Consider the following 17,805-nt stretch of genomic DNA (forward strand, 5'->3'; position numbering starts at 1 on the left):
ATTAGACCATCAATTTAAGTTAGAGATGAACAATGGAGGCAAAAGAAGACTGTAATCTGATGACCTGTTCATGTCCAATCGAATTATATAGCTCAAGAGTTACCATCTGAATTGCTGCATCTGATGGGTGATATATAACTTCCCTAGTGTAAGAATTTCCTGTTTGATCTAAGCAACTCCTAAAAAACAATTGCACTTTGTTACATCCAGATCTTCAGTCCCCATTCTCTGAACTAGTTTTCCAGACTTTGTAGCTTCCCTATAAAAAAAAAAACACACTAGCCACTGGCACTACTCGACATTTATCTGACGTACATTAAACACTATCTATGATCAACAAGAGTAGCATTGACAAATATCAAATCAATAGATGCATGCAACTCGAAAAATATTAGTCTCCAGGATTGATGCCACTGTGTGTTGCGACATCAATCTAATCACAAATTTGAAGTATGTGCAAGGGAATGATTTCTTATATGTTTATAATAAGAGAAATTCCTAGAAGATTAGTTCCGTGTATTGTGTTCACAAGAACATTTTAATAGAAGAGAAGAGAAAGGTCTGCTATTATTTACTTTGTTATCATTAGCACTTCACGGCTGGATGGGGGGATGATCTGATGACAAAAACAGTATATATTGCTCCAATTCTACTCAGCAGTCACTTTTTATCCTTAATAGGTCAACAACTTTCTTTACAAAATAATCCTATTTAAAGATAAACAAATAAAACATGCAAAGCAATCCTTTCTCAATAGTAATTGCTTTAATTACATAATACTATTTTAAAAAAAAAAAAACTCTAAACAATTGGTCTGTCACATACACTCACTTTGATATCCTTAAATCTTATGCAACAGAAAATATGATCAAATCAAATGATTCATACAACTTAATCATGCATCAAAAGGGCCTATTTTTATAAACCTATAGACCAATATGGCATCCATCAACGAGCTAATAGCTTTGAATTTTCATCCTTCCAATAACCAAAATCCATGGGCAGCAAAATAAATAATCAAGTTCTGACAACCAGCAATATCCAGGAGTTTTTAGCACTTCAAGAGGTGCTAAAAGTCCAAGAACAGCACTAAAAGCTAGACACTTCATCTTTCCATACTTTGTTATGCACTTGCTGTATTCCTAGGGAAAAATAAAGAAATCATAATTTGGCAACATATTTTGGTCATATAAAGAAGAAAAAATTAACTCGAGGTCAACTGAGTAAGATACTTGCATTCCAACATAAATGACTAACTTTGATCTAGCTTTGAGCACAATTTTTTCCTTTAGATTGAGATGATATGATTATGTAGTCGAAAGTATACTGCCCTTTAGACATTCAAGCCTATTTTGCATTTTTCAAAATTAATGAACCAACACCTTGTGTATAATGTGCAAAATTAAAGCAGAACATGAGAAAACCAGTTTATTGTTTAATAACAGATTCATTCATTCATCTCATTGGTGAGACCTTGTTTAAAGACATACTCGGAATACTATAAAAAATTCAGAAGTGTAAGAAGCTGTTTTCTAGAAAGGTTCTCTACAATTTTTAGTGGAGAAGAAACAGGGGATATAAAACAACAGGAAAAGATGCTAAAGATACGACATAGACCTGTTAAGGTTTACCTGAAATCCCATGATGATTACCATATAGTGGGCTCGTGATTTATGTGCTTCAGCAAAGGAGCTTATATCCTTGATAAGATTAATAAAGTTTCCATGGGGGAGAGTAAAAACTCCAGTTACTAGTTTGCCTGTGACCTTTAAGAGAGAGAGACAGGGTCTGGTTTCAGGTTTCATCAGAAACAGCAGAAAAAGTTGGGCTTTAGAACCCAATTTTCAGGCTTTATGAGCTGCCACCTTTTCTAATTCATGAATGTGAAAATCAACCAAAGAACATTATACAAAACTCATTTCTTTTCAGGTTTCCTTTTACCCTGTAGTACTTAAACCTTACGAGCATGAAAAATCGCAAATTTTCTCCTTCCCACAAAGATTTGTCTTACACCTTGATCTCAAATTTTTCCTTGGATCCTGTTTGTAACACACTCAGAAATTTCCTGATCAGAACTCCTTGAAGTTAACGACTGGCTCTAGCCAAAGTCTTGATCTAAAAAGCGTTCAATTCTTCTGATCGTTTTACCAAGATTTTGCAGCTTTTCTAAAACCATAGGTTGACACAAATCATCCCTGTACTAGGTATCTTCTACCCATACTCTAGTTTATCATGTCTAAGCAGTTCAGACATGCTGTAACAAACTGTAGTTTGCTACTAACCATGTGGTGTCTGGCAGTCCTATCAAACTAAGGTCCCCAGATGTTCATTGTTACAAAATTAAGGACTTATCATGCCCAGTTGAAATAATATTCACCAGTTAGTATTGAATTATGTGCAATTATCCTTTCATATCTCCTTTAGGTCTACAATCACTGGCAGCTTTGAAGATTAGCCAAGCAAGCTACATAATACGTATTTACTTTTTCACATGCTTTTCTCCATGGAACTACTTTTGGAACCCCACCAATGCCTAAGTTCTCTCTCTTTCTTTTCTTTTTTTCCTCTCTAATCTGTCATGTACCACTTAACATTTGTCATGTGGGAGATGTTGATATAGTGAAAACTACAGTGTGCATTGATCAACCAACAAAACTAGTATAAGGAGTCTAAGATGCAATGCTTCTTCTCTTTGGTCTTTGATACAACTTGTGTCGTTAGTGGTTCCACAAGAATGGCCTATAGCATGTAAAAACTTTTGGAATCTTTTCTTCGCAATCTCTTCAAATATAATAATATCTTCCCACTAGTGCATAATTTCTAGATCTGAATATCTGAGTTTATTTTAGCATCTCTTATAACCTTTATGTAGAATGCAAATTAAAATGGCTGCATCCTTGCACTTAAAGCCAAGGTTGTTTTGGTTATACCTTGGTATTTTTCATTATGTTATGCAATTACTTCTAGGTAAATGAATTTGTTTTTTTCGTTGGCAGAAAAAACCCCTTCAACTGTTTTTGCACATACAAACTATCTCGTCCAATTCATCATGAAGGAATGTATCCTTGATGTTAACCACTTAAGATACTTTACAACTTTGATTAGTTTGTCCCATAGATTACCATTTAAACCTGATTATGATCCAGGACAAGCTCAACATTTAAGATGTAAAGGGAAAGCCTAGCCCAAACCCAAGTCTACTAATTTGGTAAGTTATATTGATTTTAGATCCAGCGAGGATCTAACCCAAACCTGACCTATTTATAGATCTAAAAGCATCAGTAGCTTCCTTCATATATGAACCTAATAATAGCCTCTTCATTATATACAACATAAATCATCAGAAACATGAGCATATCTGGTATTCCATCGATTCTTTGAGAATATTTTGCATCCACTCATTATCCAAGTGCAACAAGATCATCCGAACCATCTTTAGATCATATCCTCTCAATCTTAAGCGTTAATAGTTCTGATCCTCCTTGGAAATAGAAGAGCCTTAATTGTTCCCTAAAGTTCCTTTAGCTCTCAAACTTCACATTGCACTTCAAAATTAAGATCTTTAAAATCTTGGTTAAACTGAACATAGATACTAGATGTGAATAAAGCATGACATACATTAAAATAAAACTAACATGAGAAGCAGAAACCGAAAATAGAAGCAGACAACCAAGATTAAAGATATGAACAATCAAGAACACCTAAATAAATTGAGAGAGCAAGAAATAAATTCAAATATGTAAGAAAAGAATCAGTAACTTGCAAGTGCTCTCTATACCTCATGCTCGAACATATAAAAGAGCATTCTATATCAATGACTTTCCTCCCGCTAAACTCTTTCGACAACATCCTGGTAAGAGTGGTTTTAGAGTCCATATGGAAGGACCCTTAACATTAACCTGCCATACTCATAAGAATCCCAAGACTCTGTGGTTTGCCATATTTGAGCCGTGAAGCAAGGCAGAAATTTATTGAAGATAGTGAACCATTTCTTTACAATGTTCTCAAACCTGAATGACCCCAACTTGCTTCAATGAATTTTAATTTCCAATGAACTTGTGCACCAATTTTATGTACAGGAAGCTCTCAAATCCCAATGATAAATTCAAAGATACCATTTAAAACAGGATCCCTATTCACGACAGAGTGTGTTAAAGGTCAAAATCATTTCTTGTGCAAGGAGGAATAGGAAGAGATAACATAAATTCCAATTAAAAGATAGAATATAGTCACCTTTAAGTCAAAATTGGAAGTAGATAGGCTTTAAATTACAAAAGAGTTAGTCATAAATTGCATGAGATAGACCATCAAGGATGACCTTCGGTAATGCCCTTAACTCAGATAAAGACCTATCATTTTTGTTTCGGAAAAAGATATCTTTAGAAAATAATTTCAATTAATATCTAAATTTAGGGAACAGCTGTTCAAGAATTTTGTGTAACATGTTAAGTGTTGTGCTAGTTCAATATTTTAAGAACTTCAATTGCACGCGCATAAGACAACTTGAATTAATCGATAATATTCATTGACTGAAACTATGTTGCAGAGCACTTACAATGAATGTTACTGCAAAAATTCAGGAATAACAATTAGAAATTATTCAAATGTTTTCTATATATAAAGCCCATCACATCCCAGCATACAAAATGTACCAAAGAGCTGGTTAGCTTTTGTTGTTGCATGTTGCCAGCCTAATGAAACAAGTTTTTATTTTGATGTACAAAACCAGAGGGAAAAAAGAAAGAAAAGGAAGAACAGAGGCATAAATGATGCAAGTTATAACAATAATAAACATCTTCTTAAAACTTGTAGCTCATCTTATTTACTGATCAATCTGTTAAGCTCGGATAGATAGCACATCAGTGGCACCAGAGTTCCACTTATATAAAATACATGTGGCTAAAACTGCAGATATATAGACTACAAACTGCAGACATATAGATTACAAACTGCAGATATATAGACTACAAACTGCAGACATATAGATTACAAACTGCAGATATATAGACTACAAACTGCTGACATATAGATTACAAACTGCAGATATATAGACTACATATTTACTATTGTCATTCCAAATTCTCTTGCAAGCAGAAGTCAGAATTAACAACCTTTACCGGGCGTAACTTGCATGAGCTGGGCCTGTATGGTGAGCCAGTGACAGTCATCAAACGAGCACCGTTCCATCCCTTGCAGAGACTCAGGAACATCAGATGGCTGCAAGAAGAAGGGGGTCCATGTCGGGGTCCCATCCTCAAACGAATTGTGTGTAAGCCGTCGGATATCAGAACCATCAATCTTTGCAGTGAAAATATCCCCATATGGCTGGTAATGGTGGGGGTTGGAGATTGGCTCTGCCGACACCCCTGCATAGTCCGATGTGAACACTAAGCTCTTTGAGTCAGGACTGAACCAGGGGTGGTTGGTCCTCCCTCCATCCCCACTGTGCACGGTCTTCCTCAACCCAGTCCCATTCGGGTGAATCATGTAGATGGCAAAGCTCCCACTGCCCGGGTTATCCCTATCCGAAGCAAAGGCGATCCATTCACCGTCCGGCGACCAATTGCACATGGTGTCACTCCATGGCCCCTCGGTCAGCCGGCGGAGCCCTGCACTCTCCCCTTCCACTGCATCCATAATGTAGAGGTTCTTGTGCCCCGACCGCCCCGACCGGAATACCACCCATTTGCCATCCGGCGATGGGGAAGGGAATGCATTGTTCTCCCCTCCCGTCGTCAGCTTCTTGACTACAGGCTGAGAATTCTCGTCATCATCTTCAGGTAGAGTAATGGAAATGATATCGACTCGTGTACTCTCTGAAGCAAACTCAGGACCATGGCTGGTGTAGATGACCCCTCTCCTCTTCCAATCCCAAGTCGTTGGGAAGGCATTCCCGGAGAAAATCTCCCTTGGCCCACCGGAGCCATCAGAATTCACAACATAAACCCCAGGAAACGAAATATAAGCAATCCGACCACCGTCAGGGGAGAAGGAAGGGAACGAGCCATCGATTCTAAAGAGAGAGAATACTTCCGGCGATGGGCTCTTGATATTCTCCAGCAGCAACGCAGGGTTGCCATTGCCGCCTCCCCTGCACCGGTGGTAGCCGATCCGGGAGGCGTCGGGAGAGATAAACGGATTGAAATGGTGAGAATAGGGAGCAATAGGCCGAGTCACCTCCACGTAAACACTGCTTCCACCACTGAGATCAATAAGCTCAATATGTCGGAATTTGGATGTCGGTCTCCTCGTCGCCACCGCTACAATCCCCGGCGCACCAACCGACGCAGCCGGAGTGAAAGCATGGAAGCCGGGAGGGGTGATTCGATCCACCGAGGCCACCGATAGGGTGCTTCCAATAGTAATAGCGGCCCGGTAGACACTATACCAGCCGTCGGAGCCCCGGCGGTGGAAGTAGAGGGTGGAATCGTCGGCCCAGCAAGGCCAGCCGCCGTGCTCGATGAGCTTGGTCCTCGCCGACCCATCCCGGGTGTGGAAGACGTAGATGTCGGTGGAGAGCTCCTCGACCTCACCCGACCAGCCCCGGGCGCCGGAGGAGGCGACGGCGGTCCAGTGGCCGGAGGGGGAGACGGCGGGGCTGAAGTCGGCGACGCCGGAGGGGGTGAGGCGGCGGGTGCGGCCGGTGGGGAGGTGGGTGGAGTAGACGGCGGCCCAGCTCTGGCGCGGGGAGCCGGAGGGCTCGTGGGTGGAGACGTAGATGAGGTGATCGCCGGAGATGAGAGAAGGCCGGTCTTTCAGGGGGATAGGAGGAGGAGAGCGGGAGGATGAGGAGGAGGAGGAGGGCGGGGGGAGCAAGGGGGATTGGAGGCGAGTTGGGAGTTGGAGGGCCTCGCGTCGCAGAGGAGAGGATCCGGGGAGGAAGAGGTGGTCGAGATAGACGTTGGAGTAGCCGTTGCGCTCGCTGATGTAGAGGAGTGAAGAGGAGTTGGAGGCGAAGAAGCCGTTGTAGTTGACGGAGACGCCGTCGGTGAGCTGGAGCTCGCTCTGGTGTTCTATTGAGATTGAACGGCAGGAGGAGGAGGAGGAGGAGGAGGAGGAGGTGGCGAAGGGGACGGAGAAGATATCGAAGCCATAGCGGCTGCGGCCGAGGGTGGTGAAGAGGATGGTGCCGGGGTAGCTGCTAGTGGAAAGGGGGGAGAATATTAAGAAGAAGAAGAAGGGTAGAAGAAGTTGTGGGTTCATCTCTTTGATTCTCTGCTCTCTGACACTCTCTCTGACTCTGAGTTGGTTGATGCTTGTTATGAACTTTGTCCTGGCAGGAATTAAGAATTTAATACAGTGGGTGGGTCTACATTTGTGGAGGATAATCAAGCATCGTATATTTTTCCTAAGGATAAGAAGGATTTTGTCCACTTGTGAGATATTTGAAGTCAAGACAGGATAATGGAGCAAATCGTATATGGGGTGAGGGGTGAGAGTAAATCGGATCCGTTTTGATATCTAAATCCATGTAGGTATCAATAAATTTTTAAACATCCAGCTAATATTTTTATCTATATTTATATTTATTTTAATAAAATTTTTTTGATTTGTAATATTTAATTCTATTTATAATTTTATTTAATTTTATATAGCACTTAAAAACTTTTAAACAAAATATATAATCATATTAATATATCATTAATTTGATTTACCATCTAATTAATAATATTTTAATTTTATGGTAGTAAAATTTATTTATCTCACTTATATTTATATTTATATCAATAGTTTTAATATTGAATTTGTATTTATATTTATTTAAAATAAATATAAATATAAATTTTTGTATTTGAGTAATATTTGTGCTAGTTTTTATATTTATTAAATAAAATAAATATAAATATGAATATACCAGTATTCAAACTATATCTGATTTGTTTCTAGCTCTATATATTGTTTGTAAGAAAGATACATATTTGTGTCTTTATGGCTGTCATTAGTTATCCTTTTAGGCTGTAGTTAGCATCAGAAGGGGGATGCAGATTTTTTTCAAAAAAATTATCTTCTGATCCCTCAACATCTTTCATATTGCATATACATTCCAGTATTTTTAAAAGTTTCAATTAAGCTCTTCAAATTCTTAACTAACAGCAATGTAGTCCTGCTATCTATCCCCGTTAATTAGATCTTAACAGATTACTTTTAAGGCCAAAACATATCCTTCGCTTCATTTATCAGAAGAGGTAAGAGTTTTTTGGTTTTAATGGTGGCTGAATACGTGAACGTTGAAGGCAAAGGAGGGCATGGCAGTGGCGAGGAAAAGGTACGAGGAGGTTGGTAATAGTGAGGGCGAAGGCATGGATGAATGGTAGCGTTCTCAGTATCGTGGACAAAGGCCGGGAAGGACCTGTTGTCGAGCCAGGAGGAAAGCCATTTAAGGAAACAGCCATGGAGAGGTTGATGCGGGAGGAAAGCTGGTCGGAGATGGTGATGTTAAAGACGAAGAGGAAGAGGTAAAGGGAGGAGATGGTGGGCAGTAGAGAATGTGGAAGATGCTTAACCCGGCAAGAGGATATCTGTGATGAAGATGAGGGTGATCACGAGGAAGAACAGCAGTAAACCCGGCCGAGCTGCATGGGGTGAGGGTGGCAGAGAGGATGTTACCTAGGCAATGTCATCCATGCGAGAAATAAAATCTGCAATTGTTATCAATGTCAGCATTTTGACAAAAGCCTGGATATAAAATATGAAATTCCATCTTCTCAGAAACAAAATCACAAAATTTATGCAATTAAATGCCTAAGAAGAGGATTAGAAGTATTGTAATCATAAGCATCAGTTGGAAAAACAAGTCATAATTGATGATGGACATTTCTAGGGTGGGATACCAAAGCTTAAGAATGTAGTACATAATTGATCCTGCCAAGCTTTAGATTGTAGCATATAACCGAAAGTTTTAAATATGAGAGGTGTATTTGCAAGACTGAGAGATGATTTGCAATAGACACAATTGAGGGTGTTAAATGATAATTATTATCATTATTATGATTTTGTCTATTGACAAGACAAGGAAGAATCGAGGCTCCGAAAGCAATGACATCACATTTCAGTATCAATAAAGACACGTACAAATTATCTTGGATATTTTTATATTGACATGACGGGGAAGAATCGACACGCCACCGGTAAAATATCAACTTTGATTTAGAGAGACCAGAGACCTCGATTACAAATTAATCTATTCCAAAAACTTGTTTAAATATGTGCTATATGCTTGAAAAATGAAAAGATATCCCTCCTAGCTTTCCTTAAATTTAGGAAACAAACACGCTATTCTTTCTAGACAATACTAAATTTGTATTGTTTTTTCAAGAAGTGCCGTAACAACAGGTAACAAAAGCAGATAACAGTACATGATGAATTGGTTCCAGTACATTTAAAGCACGGATGACATTCTTAAAGAGCAAGTCTGATAAACTAACAGCATTACTAGTTTGTCCATTAAAACTAGCAACTGCTAGCCGAAACTATTCCTTGAAGCTCGAAACCCATATGTAGGCAAAGCAAATTAAACCACCGTCATACCAAACAAGCCTGCAACTAGCGAAGTCCCTAGCATTTCATGTCTGGAACAACATGAAAAATCCCATCAAAAACAGGCAGTTGGTGACACCTGAATCCACCGACCTCTGCGGCTAGGAACAACACATCACGTATCTTCCTACAATATTGGCAACAGGAAGAGGTCCCCTGCTCTCCAAAGAAGAAACCGTCTTAGCTAGCATTCACTCACGGTGGATATACCCAAAAACTAGATAAATGATTTACCCCAGAATAACAATATAATGTGTATGAAGAACTCACCAGACATGCGAATCATAGCTGTTGTTCCGGTTGTCGCCCATCACATAGACATGGCCTGCAGGCACGCGCTGCAAATTCCACAGGAGAGAAAATGATTGCATGAACTTTTAACAGTTGCATCACTTACACAGTACGACGCAAGCAAATTAATGGGATACAGACCAAGCAGACGATGATCCATCTGAGGCTTGTAATGAAATGATTCATTACCACGAAGCACTCGAGATGTCAACAACATGGAGCAGACCAGGCCAACTCTGAGATCTTCCTGCTTCCATTGTGCCTATTTCCTGGACCTGGCAGTAGCAACTCCTTAATGTTGTTCAAGAACACGCTCTGCTGGTGCATCATGATTAAAAGAATTATAACGAGGCTTATATTAGGAAATAGGGACAAACTGTCGCTCTCATTCTGTAAACTGGTTTTTCTGCAACAAATTCTTCCTTCTGGGCAACTCCGTTGATGAAAAGCAAACCATGGTGAACCTGCAGTAAAGCAGAAGTGTAAATTCAATAACAATATGAAGACCTCAAACATGCGATTTATGTATGTTAAATATATACACGAATGTATGTGTTGTATGTATTACTGTTTTCTGAAACAAAATGAAATAAAAAGGTTTGAATTAGCATTGCAAATTTGTTGTAATTCATAGACAGAAAGGATCACTTGACCTGTACGGCCTAACATATAGAAATGGAAAGCAGTGCTAAGCCATCACGTTATGTGATATTGTAAAGAGTGGCAGAGAAGTTAGGGTACGACGCAGAACAAAGCCTTTCCCATCCACTTGCAGCATATACATAGGTAGCTCCTCACCAAACATGGGATGCTTGTGACCTTTGTTACATGGACTTGGATGCTTATGCCGGGTATGGGTGTGTCTGAGAATCCAACCTTTGAATATCTAAAAATTTCTTCTTACAAAGCTATGTCCAAGCGTCATTACCAGTGTCCAGGTTCAAATAGTCGGTATGGGTACCCTAGGCTAAATTGAAGGATCTGGAAAACACAGCTTGTAACAGCCCTAGCGGAGTATACATAATAATATCTGATGTGGGGATATAACAGCCTTGGCCCAAACATAACCTCTTGATCAGGATCAACGATTAGAAGACAGATGATTTCTTATTACAGATCATGAATCCTAGATCTTATAACATCTAATCATGGGATCACAGCACTCTATCAATATGGAGTTACCTCAGGGATACCAAATCAAGCAGCCAGCCCTCTATCTCGACCCAGTGTTCTTTCAAGCATCATATGAAAATTACTATCTAGGTAGGACTTTAGGTGCTTTAACTAACATGTTAGCAGACGCAAGGACTCAAGTCCTAGCAGGACATCCCACGGAACACCGAGACAAGATACCTCCCGAGCGTCGAGACAAGACCATCCCGCAACTGTCCCAACATCCCAAGGCACGTCTTGGGGCATCCCCTATCCCAAGGGTCGGGACAGAGCAAAACAGCTGTGCATCCTATTCCATAAAAAAACCAGGACAATCCTATCCCACGAGATTTAAGACCTTGAGTAAAAGATTTATATTTTTTTATAGCAAATTCTACATTTTATGCAAACTTTTCAGTGGAAATTACTTTCCACATAAATATCACATTTGCTAAGAAAATTTACATTCGGAAAAAAGTAGAAGCTTACTCTTTCTAATAAAGCAATGGGATTGGTTAATTCTAGTTTGTCAATTAAATTACTCAATTTGGTCATTCTTACTTGGATTTCCAAATTCATGACTTATTTCCACTTAAACTCATATGGCATTTTTAAAATCACAAATGAGGAAAAAGGATCACTTTATTATGATTTATAACTACTTTACACATTGGGCACTTCTTTGGTGCAGATAACTATCATGGGCAATGTTACTTAGATACTTCATACAAATATCAAGTGCTGAAGTGTCCAGAAGTGTCGGGCAGAGATTTTTTGAAAAAAAAAGAAGAAGATAGACATATGCCCATGTTATATTCGTTCATTCATTCATTTATGCAGGTATGAAGGAATTTATATAAGCGTGCTTGCATGCAACACGTGTACATATATGTCTATGCATATCTGTGTATATGCATATGCACTAGGTATATGCATATGTTTGTGAAGAATTTGTTGCAGCAATTGCTTTCTGATTAGATAGAATATATAATCCTTTGCTAGATGTTATATTAGACTTGATAACTTCTAAGTACCAAAATTTAGCATGTAAGCATGACAATATCATGGTAGGCTAATTTGAAGTGTCGGAGTGTCACAAAGTGTCCAAAGTCTCTAGATGTCTAGATACAGTGGAAACCAGTTCTTCATATGCATATGTATATGAAGAATTTGCTGCACCTCTTGCTTTCTAATTAGATAGCATTCATAAACCTTTGCTAAATGTTGTATTAGACTTGAAAACTTCTAGGAATAAAAATTTAGCATGCAACCATGACAATATCATGGTGGGCTGATTTGAAGTGTCAAGGAGCATCATAAAGTGTCAGTGTCTTGATATGGCAGAGAAACCAGTTCTTTACATGTCCAAGTAACACTGGTCATGGGTGAGTGAAACTGGTATTGAGCCAGCTATAGGCATTTGGGCTCTCTATAAACTAGATCAGCTTCTTTTTGAAGTGCGACCTTAAATAACTCCACCAATCTTCTTGAGTATCCTCGCGAGGGCCCTTTTCATTGACCGGCCCGCACACAGTTGGGCCAGTGGGCCAGGCCCATTGGCCGTTGCGGTCTCTAGCTCTCCAGGGGCTATAAAAGCCCCAAACATCCTCCCTCAGAAATAGGATTTTTTGAACGACGTCGATGTCGTGGAGAGGGTCGTCGCAGTTCATCCCCGGAGCTAGGTAAGCCTCCCGACCACCTTGTTTTCCATTTTTCCCTACCCTTCCTCCTCCCGATCCACTCGAGAGGATAGGTAAATTAAAAGAGAAAAAGAAAGAAGGGTATACTTTGGATTTTAGATTGATCAATTAGGAAAATCTAAGTCTTGTGGACCAGCAATCAAAAATCCAATCAACGGAGGCTTTCCATCATCACGGAGTCCACAGAGGGATTGACAATTAACAATTAAATAGCTGTTTTTATTTCCTTGGGCCTCTCAGGCCTTCCATTCAAGAGAGAGAGAGCGTGACATTTTTTTTTTGAATTTAATATACGCATGATTTTCCGCATATTTTATTGTTTATTGCTTTGGGTATAACTTTATGCTTATTCTTAAAAATTGACAGTAGATTTTCATGTCTAGGGTCCCCATTAAAATTGACAGTAGCTCCGGCACCACTTCTCGCCGTCAAGTTCGACACCGCTTGTCGGAACTTGAGTTCGTCGTCTAGTCCGACACCGCTTCTGTTGATATTTCGGATTTTATCATTTTCAACTCTCTTATATTTTGATTTGTTTGCAGTGATTGTCTTAATTGTTTTGTTTGATAATAGTATTTTTAGATTCAAATGTCTAATAGAAAATTTGAATGTGGATGTGAAAAAATCAAAAAAAAAATCGAAAAATTCATTCAATCTCAAAAAAGAGCTCTAGATAGATTTGTTGTCATAAACAAACAAAACACTACATCAAGTTTAACTCAAAACGAAATAGAGTTTGAAGATGACATCAAAAGAACGAAACAAACATCTACTAAAACTAGTTCTCTACTGAAGAACACAATGAGAAATTAGATGAAGATAGGATAAACAAGGATAGTGTAGAATTTAATGAAACTAGTTCTATTTCTACAAATATATATGATCATGGTCAATGAAAAAATATTAATACAAAGTTGAGAGATCTATTAGTGAAAAGAGGTCCAATTAGAGATTATGATATTCATTTTTCTAGAGATGAAAATAATAGACACTTCTTTACTATACATTACATTCATAAGTTACCTAATGGTGAAAAATATGATAGAAAATGGTTAGTATATTCGAAGAATTTGGATAGAGTATATTATTTTTGTTGTAAATTATTTGATTCAACGCATAGCATGAGTCACTTAGTCAATAAAGAAACTAGGGACTGAAAAATTTAGGTATTAAGCTCAAAAGTCATGAAATAACTAATGCACATATTACTAGCATGAATAAGTGGATTGATTTAGAAGTGAGATTGTTGAAAAACATAACAATAGACAAAAGTCTACAAGAACAAATAAACCAAGAGAAGGATCATTGAAAAAAGTACTATTTGAGAATTATTGTTGTTGTGAAAAATCTTGCAAAAAATAATTTAGCATTTCCGAGAAAGAATGAAAAGATCTACCAAAGTAATAACGGAAATTTTCTAAGTATTATTAAAATGATTGCAAAATTTGATCCAGTAATGCAAGAACATGTTTGGCGCATTTAATATGGTGAAATTCATAATCATTATTTAGATCATAAGATTCAAAATGAATTGATTCAAATATTAGCATCTAAAATTAAAACTATAATAATTAAAAAGATTAAAGTAAAATACTTTTCTGTAATACTTGATTGCACTCCTGATGCAAGCTATCAAGAACAAATGATCCTAGTTTTAAGATGTGTAGATGCTTCAACAAGTCCCGTAAAAGTAGAAGAATATTTTTTAGAATTTTTAGAAATAGATGATACCTCTAGAAAAAGTCTTTTTGTGAACTTATAAATATACTAGAAAAACATAAACTTAAAATTAATGATATTAGAGGATAAGGGTATAACAACAAGTCTAATATGAAAGAAAAACATTAAGATGTACAAAGAAGATTATTGGATATAAATTCTAAAGCGTTTTACACACCATGTGAATGTCATAACTTAAATTTAGTATTATGTGATACTGCTAACTCATGTCTTAAAGCTATATCTTTTTTTGAAGTGATACAACGAATTTATACCTTATTTTCTTCTTATACAAAATGATGAAAAATTTTACAAGATAATGTATCCACATTGACTCTTAAACCTTTGTCACAGACACGTTGGAAAAGTCATATTGAAAATGTCAAAGCAATTAAAAACCAAGCTCCTAAAATAAGAGATGCCTTAGTTCAATTAGTGAAAACTAGTGAAGATCCTGAAACAAAGAGTGAAGCCACATGCTTAGCTACATATGAGATTGAAAATTTTGAATTCTTATTGAGCATGAATATTTGATATGATATATTGTTTGTTGTTAACTCAGTTAGTAAGAACTTACAATCTGAAGACATGTATATTGATATTGTTATAAATCAATTAAAAGATCTTCTTTCTTATTTGAAAAGTTATAGAAAAAATCGATTCATGACTGCTTTGGTTTCATCTAAAGAAACTGCAATTGAAATGAAAATAAAACCTACATTTCGTAATAAATGTGTAATCCGTAGAAAAAAATAATTTGATGAAAATAGTAATGATGAGATAGAAAAATCAACCGAAGAATCTTTTAGAATTGATTACTTTTTATCAAGCTATTTCTTCAATTCAAAATAGGTTTGAACAATTCACCATACATGAAAATGTTTTTGATTTTTTGTTTAATTTTAGAAAGTTAAAATCTTTGAACGAAGAGGATCTGAAAAAGTATTGTCATAATCTTGAAAACTTTTAAAAGCATGGTCAATATTCTGATATTGATAGTCTTGATCTGTTTTCAGAGTTAAAAGTTTTAAAAGAAGTTTTATAAACAAAAACTAGTACCCCTATTGATACTTCACGTTTTATAAAAAAAACAAATTCTTTTTCAAATGCATGCATTGCTTACAAAATATTGTTAACAAGACCTGTAACAGTTGCTTCTGCTGAAAAAGAAATTTCGAAATTAAAGTCGATAAAATCTTATTTTTGGTAAGGAAAAAAATAGTGCACAGGGTACATACCTCGACACAGTCTCCGGCCTTTGCAACAATCCTTTTTATTAAAACATCATCCTTCTTGAATCCAAAATCCTGCAAACAGAACCAATATGAGAGACCCAAACCAAGAATAGGAGCAGAAAGTTAAAATGAAAATATTTCTCATGGCAAAACCAAAACCTGTAAACAAGTAGGGGCCCTGAAAAGGACAATATCATCCACGGAAGGGCTCCTGAAATAGTATGAAACCTAGAAAAAAGAAAGCAAACATTAATTAAGAAACTTTTAAAAAAAAAACAAAGTTATGATATCCAGAAGCCACAAAAATTCAAATGGACACAGAACTCCAACAATGCTTAGCTTCCTTACCTTTTCAGCGATGATCCGATCACCAGCACGGAAAGTAGGGAACATGGAGGAAGAGGCAATGTAACGGACTTCAGCAAACATGGTCGATATCAAGAGCAGCACAAGAAAAAGCTCGAGCCCATCAACCCCCGGCCACCACCGCCTTCGAAGAGACATCCAGCTCCCCTTCCCATTAGCCTCATTTCCAATCGCCACGGCCTCACTCTCCAAGAGAGAGTGAGAACGGGGAGGGATCAGAGACATCAAGGATTCATGGCACGGCATCCATCGGAGGGAAGGGCAAGAGAGAAACTGGCACAGCCACCACGACTTCAGGAACCGCATAACACAAGAGGAGAAATTGAAGAGGAAAAGGAGAGGACGGTGACGGCAAGGAGAAATGGAGGAATGGAGTGGGCGGGAGATCATGCGAGGAGGGGTTTTAAACGGACGGAGAGGACACGGATGCGGCGGAGGCGCTGGTCGACGAAGCAGTGGAGGGAGCAGTGGAGGGTGGGAAGGAGGCGCCGGGCGCGGACGCGCAGCTCCAGGAGGAGCAGATCAAGAAGGAATTCTCCCAAGATCAGGGGCTTCTGCGAGTGATTTCGGTCGTCTGGAACAAAGGAGGGGGATGGAGAAGTGAGGAGGAGGAAGACAAGGAGAAGGTACAGGAGATATTCAGGCATAATAATAGCTCTAATGAGGATGGAAACGGAACGAAAGAGGTCTTTCTTTAGAGAGGGGAGGAAGCGGTGGACGAAGAAGCCATAGGAGGGGAGTCTCTCTCTTCTTGAAGAAGCTTTTGGGGAGCAAGAGGGGAAAATGGAAGGAGAGAAGAGGAGGAACTAAAAAGACAGGAGAGAGGAAGGAAGTCAGACGCGGGTATGGATTGTCGGAAGATGGGCCCAAAGTTTCCTTGCTCTCCAAGTTTCTCCTACGGGCCCGAAAGTGGAATCGGGCTCTCGGGTAATGCGTTCACACACGCCACAGACACAGGTTTGAGGTCCAGTTACGACATCCTTTAAAGCCCAGATGATGGATAGGGGAAAAAAGAAAGGTAAAAAATGGAAATCTAATATCCCATAAGAATATTTTTTGAGCTCATAATCTGTGGAACTAGAGGAGCCTACCTCTCTGTCTATGAATTGAATGAGGGATCAGCCATAGTCTGCTCCGTATCCAGTCTCACCTTTCAAATATCGGGCTCGTTTGGTTCGCGGGAAGTATTTTCCCTTCTAGGAATATTATTCCTGGGAATCAGATTCCTAGAAAGAGGATACCTAGGAAAGTATTTTTGACATGTTTGATTAACCATGAGAAAGTGACTAATTTCCAAAGTGCTTATGTTTGGTTGACCATCCACTTTCCTAGGAAAGTTATGTATAATTCCTATTATGCCCTTAATAAAAATTAGGTGTTTAATGCCTTTTTAATGCTTCTTTAATGCTGAAGGGTCTTTTTGGGAAAAAAATAAAAAAGGAGTGATTCCCACCTCATGGGAAAGTAACTTTCCCATGTTTCTCATGGGAAAGACTTTCCCATGAAATGTGGGAATCATATTCCCATGGGAATACAACTTTTCCATCTCTCTCCTTTGAAAACTCCAACCAAACAAGAGGCATTTCATTACTTTCCCGTTGACCACACTTTCCCCCCTCCTTTTCCTGCGAACCAAACGAGCCCATCATGTGGTTGTGGCTCTCATAATCTTCAAACTGGTCCTCGCAAAGTCCATATTCACATCCTTAATTTTCCCTATCATCACACTATTAAGTACAGACAGTGTGATTAAGTGGGTGTGTCTGCTCCATGATTTCTTGTACACTTATTGATTTGCTTTATAA

General features: G+C 38.4%; 2 protein-coding genes across 6 annotated transcripts; both read right to left on the bottom strand.

Moving 5' to 3' along the window:
* Positions 1 to 4,788: 4,788 nt before the first annotated feature.
* Positions 4,789 to 7,445, bottom strand: LOC103722214. The gene is made up of 2 exons (XM_039133203.1): positions 5,004 to 7,445; positions 4,789 to 4,959 (listed from the first exon to the last, which is right to left on the bottom strand). The coding sequence occupies exon 1, from the start codon at positions 7,201 to 7,203 to the stop codon at positions 5,104 to 5,106; it is 2,100 nt and encodes a 699-aa protein (XP_038989131.1). The 5' UTR covers positions 7,204 to 7,445; the 3' UTR covers positions 4,789 to 4,959; positions 5,004 to 5,103.
* Positions 7,446 to 7,791: 346 nt separating this feature from the next.
* LOC103722213 (chloroplast processing peptidase-like) lies at positions 7,792 to 16,862 on the bottom strand. 5 transcript variants are annotated; one of them, XR_003388552.2, is made up of 7 exons: positions 15,983 to 16,853; positions 15,794 to 15,862; positions 15,638 to 15,706; positions 10,206 to 10,292; positions 9,808 to 9,875; positions 9,529 to 9,693; positions 7,792 to 8,573 (listed from the first exon to the last, which is right to left on the bottom strand). XR_003388552.2 is itself a non-coding variant. In XM_008812688.4 (7 exons), the coding sequence occupies exons 1-6, from the start codon at positions 16,388 to 16,390 to the stop codon at positions 9,848 to 9,850; spliced, it is 747 nt and encodes a 248-aa protein (XP_008810910.1). In that variant the 5' UTR covers positions 16,391 to 16,862; the 3' UTR covers positions 9,169 to 9,693; positions 9,808 to 9,847. The 5 variants fall into 5 exon arrangements, 2 of the variants coding, with proteins under 2 accessions (XP_008810910.1, XP_008810909.1); XR_003388551.2 differs by having other exon boundaries at positions 7,792 to 8,639; XR_606434.4 differs by lacking the exon at positions 7,792 to 8,573 and adding an exon at positions 9,970 to 10,103 and having other exon boundaries at positions 9,169 to 9,693.
* Between the last annotated feature and the right edge of the window lie 943 nt (positions 16,863 to 17,805).

This window comes from Phoenix dactylifera, chromosome 1 (assembly GCF_009389715.1).
Source record: "Phoenix dactylifera cultivar Barhee BC4 chromosome 1, palm_55x_up_171113_PBpolish2nd_filt_p, whole genome shotgun sequence".
Taxonomy (NCBI): Eukaryota; Viridiplantae; Streptophyta; class Magnoliopsida; order Arecales; family Arecaceae; genus Phoenix; species Phoenix dactylifera.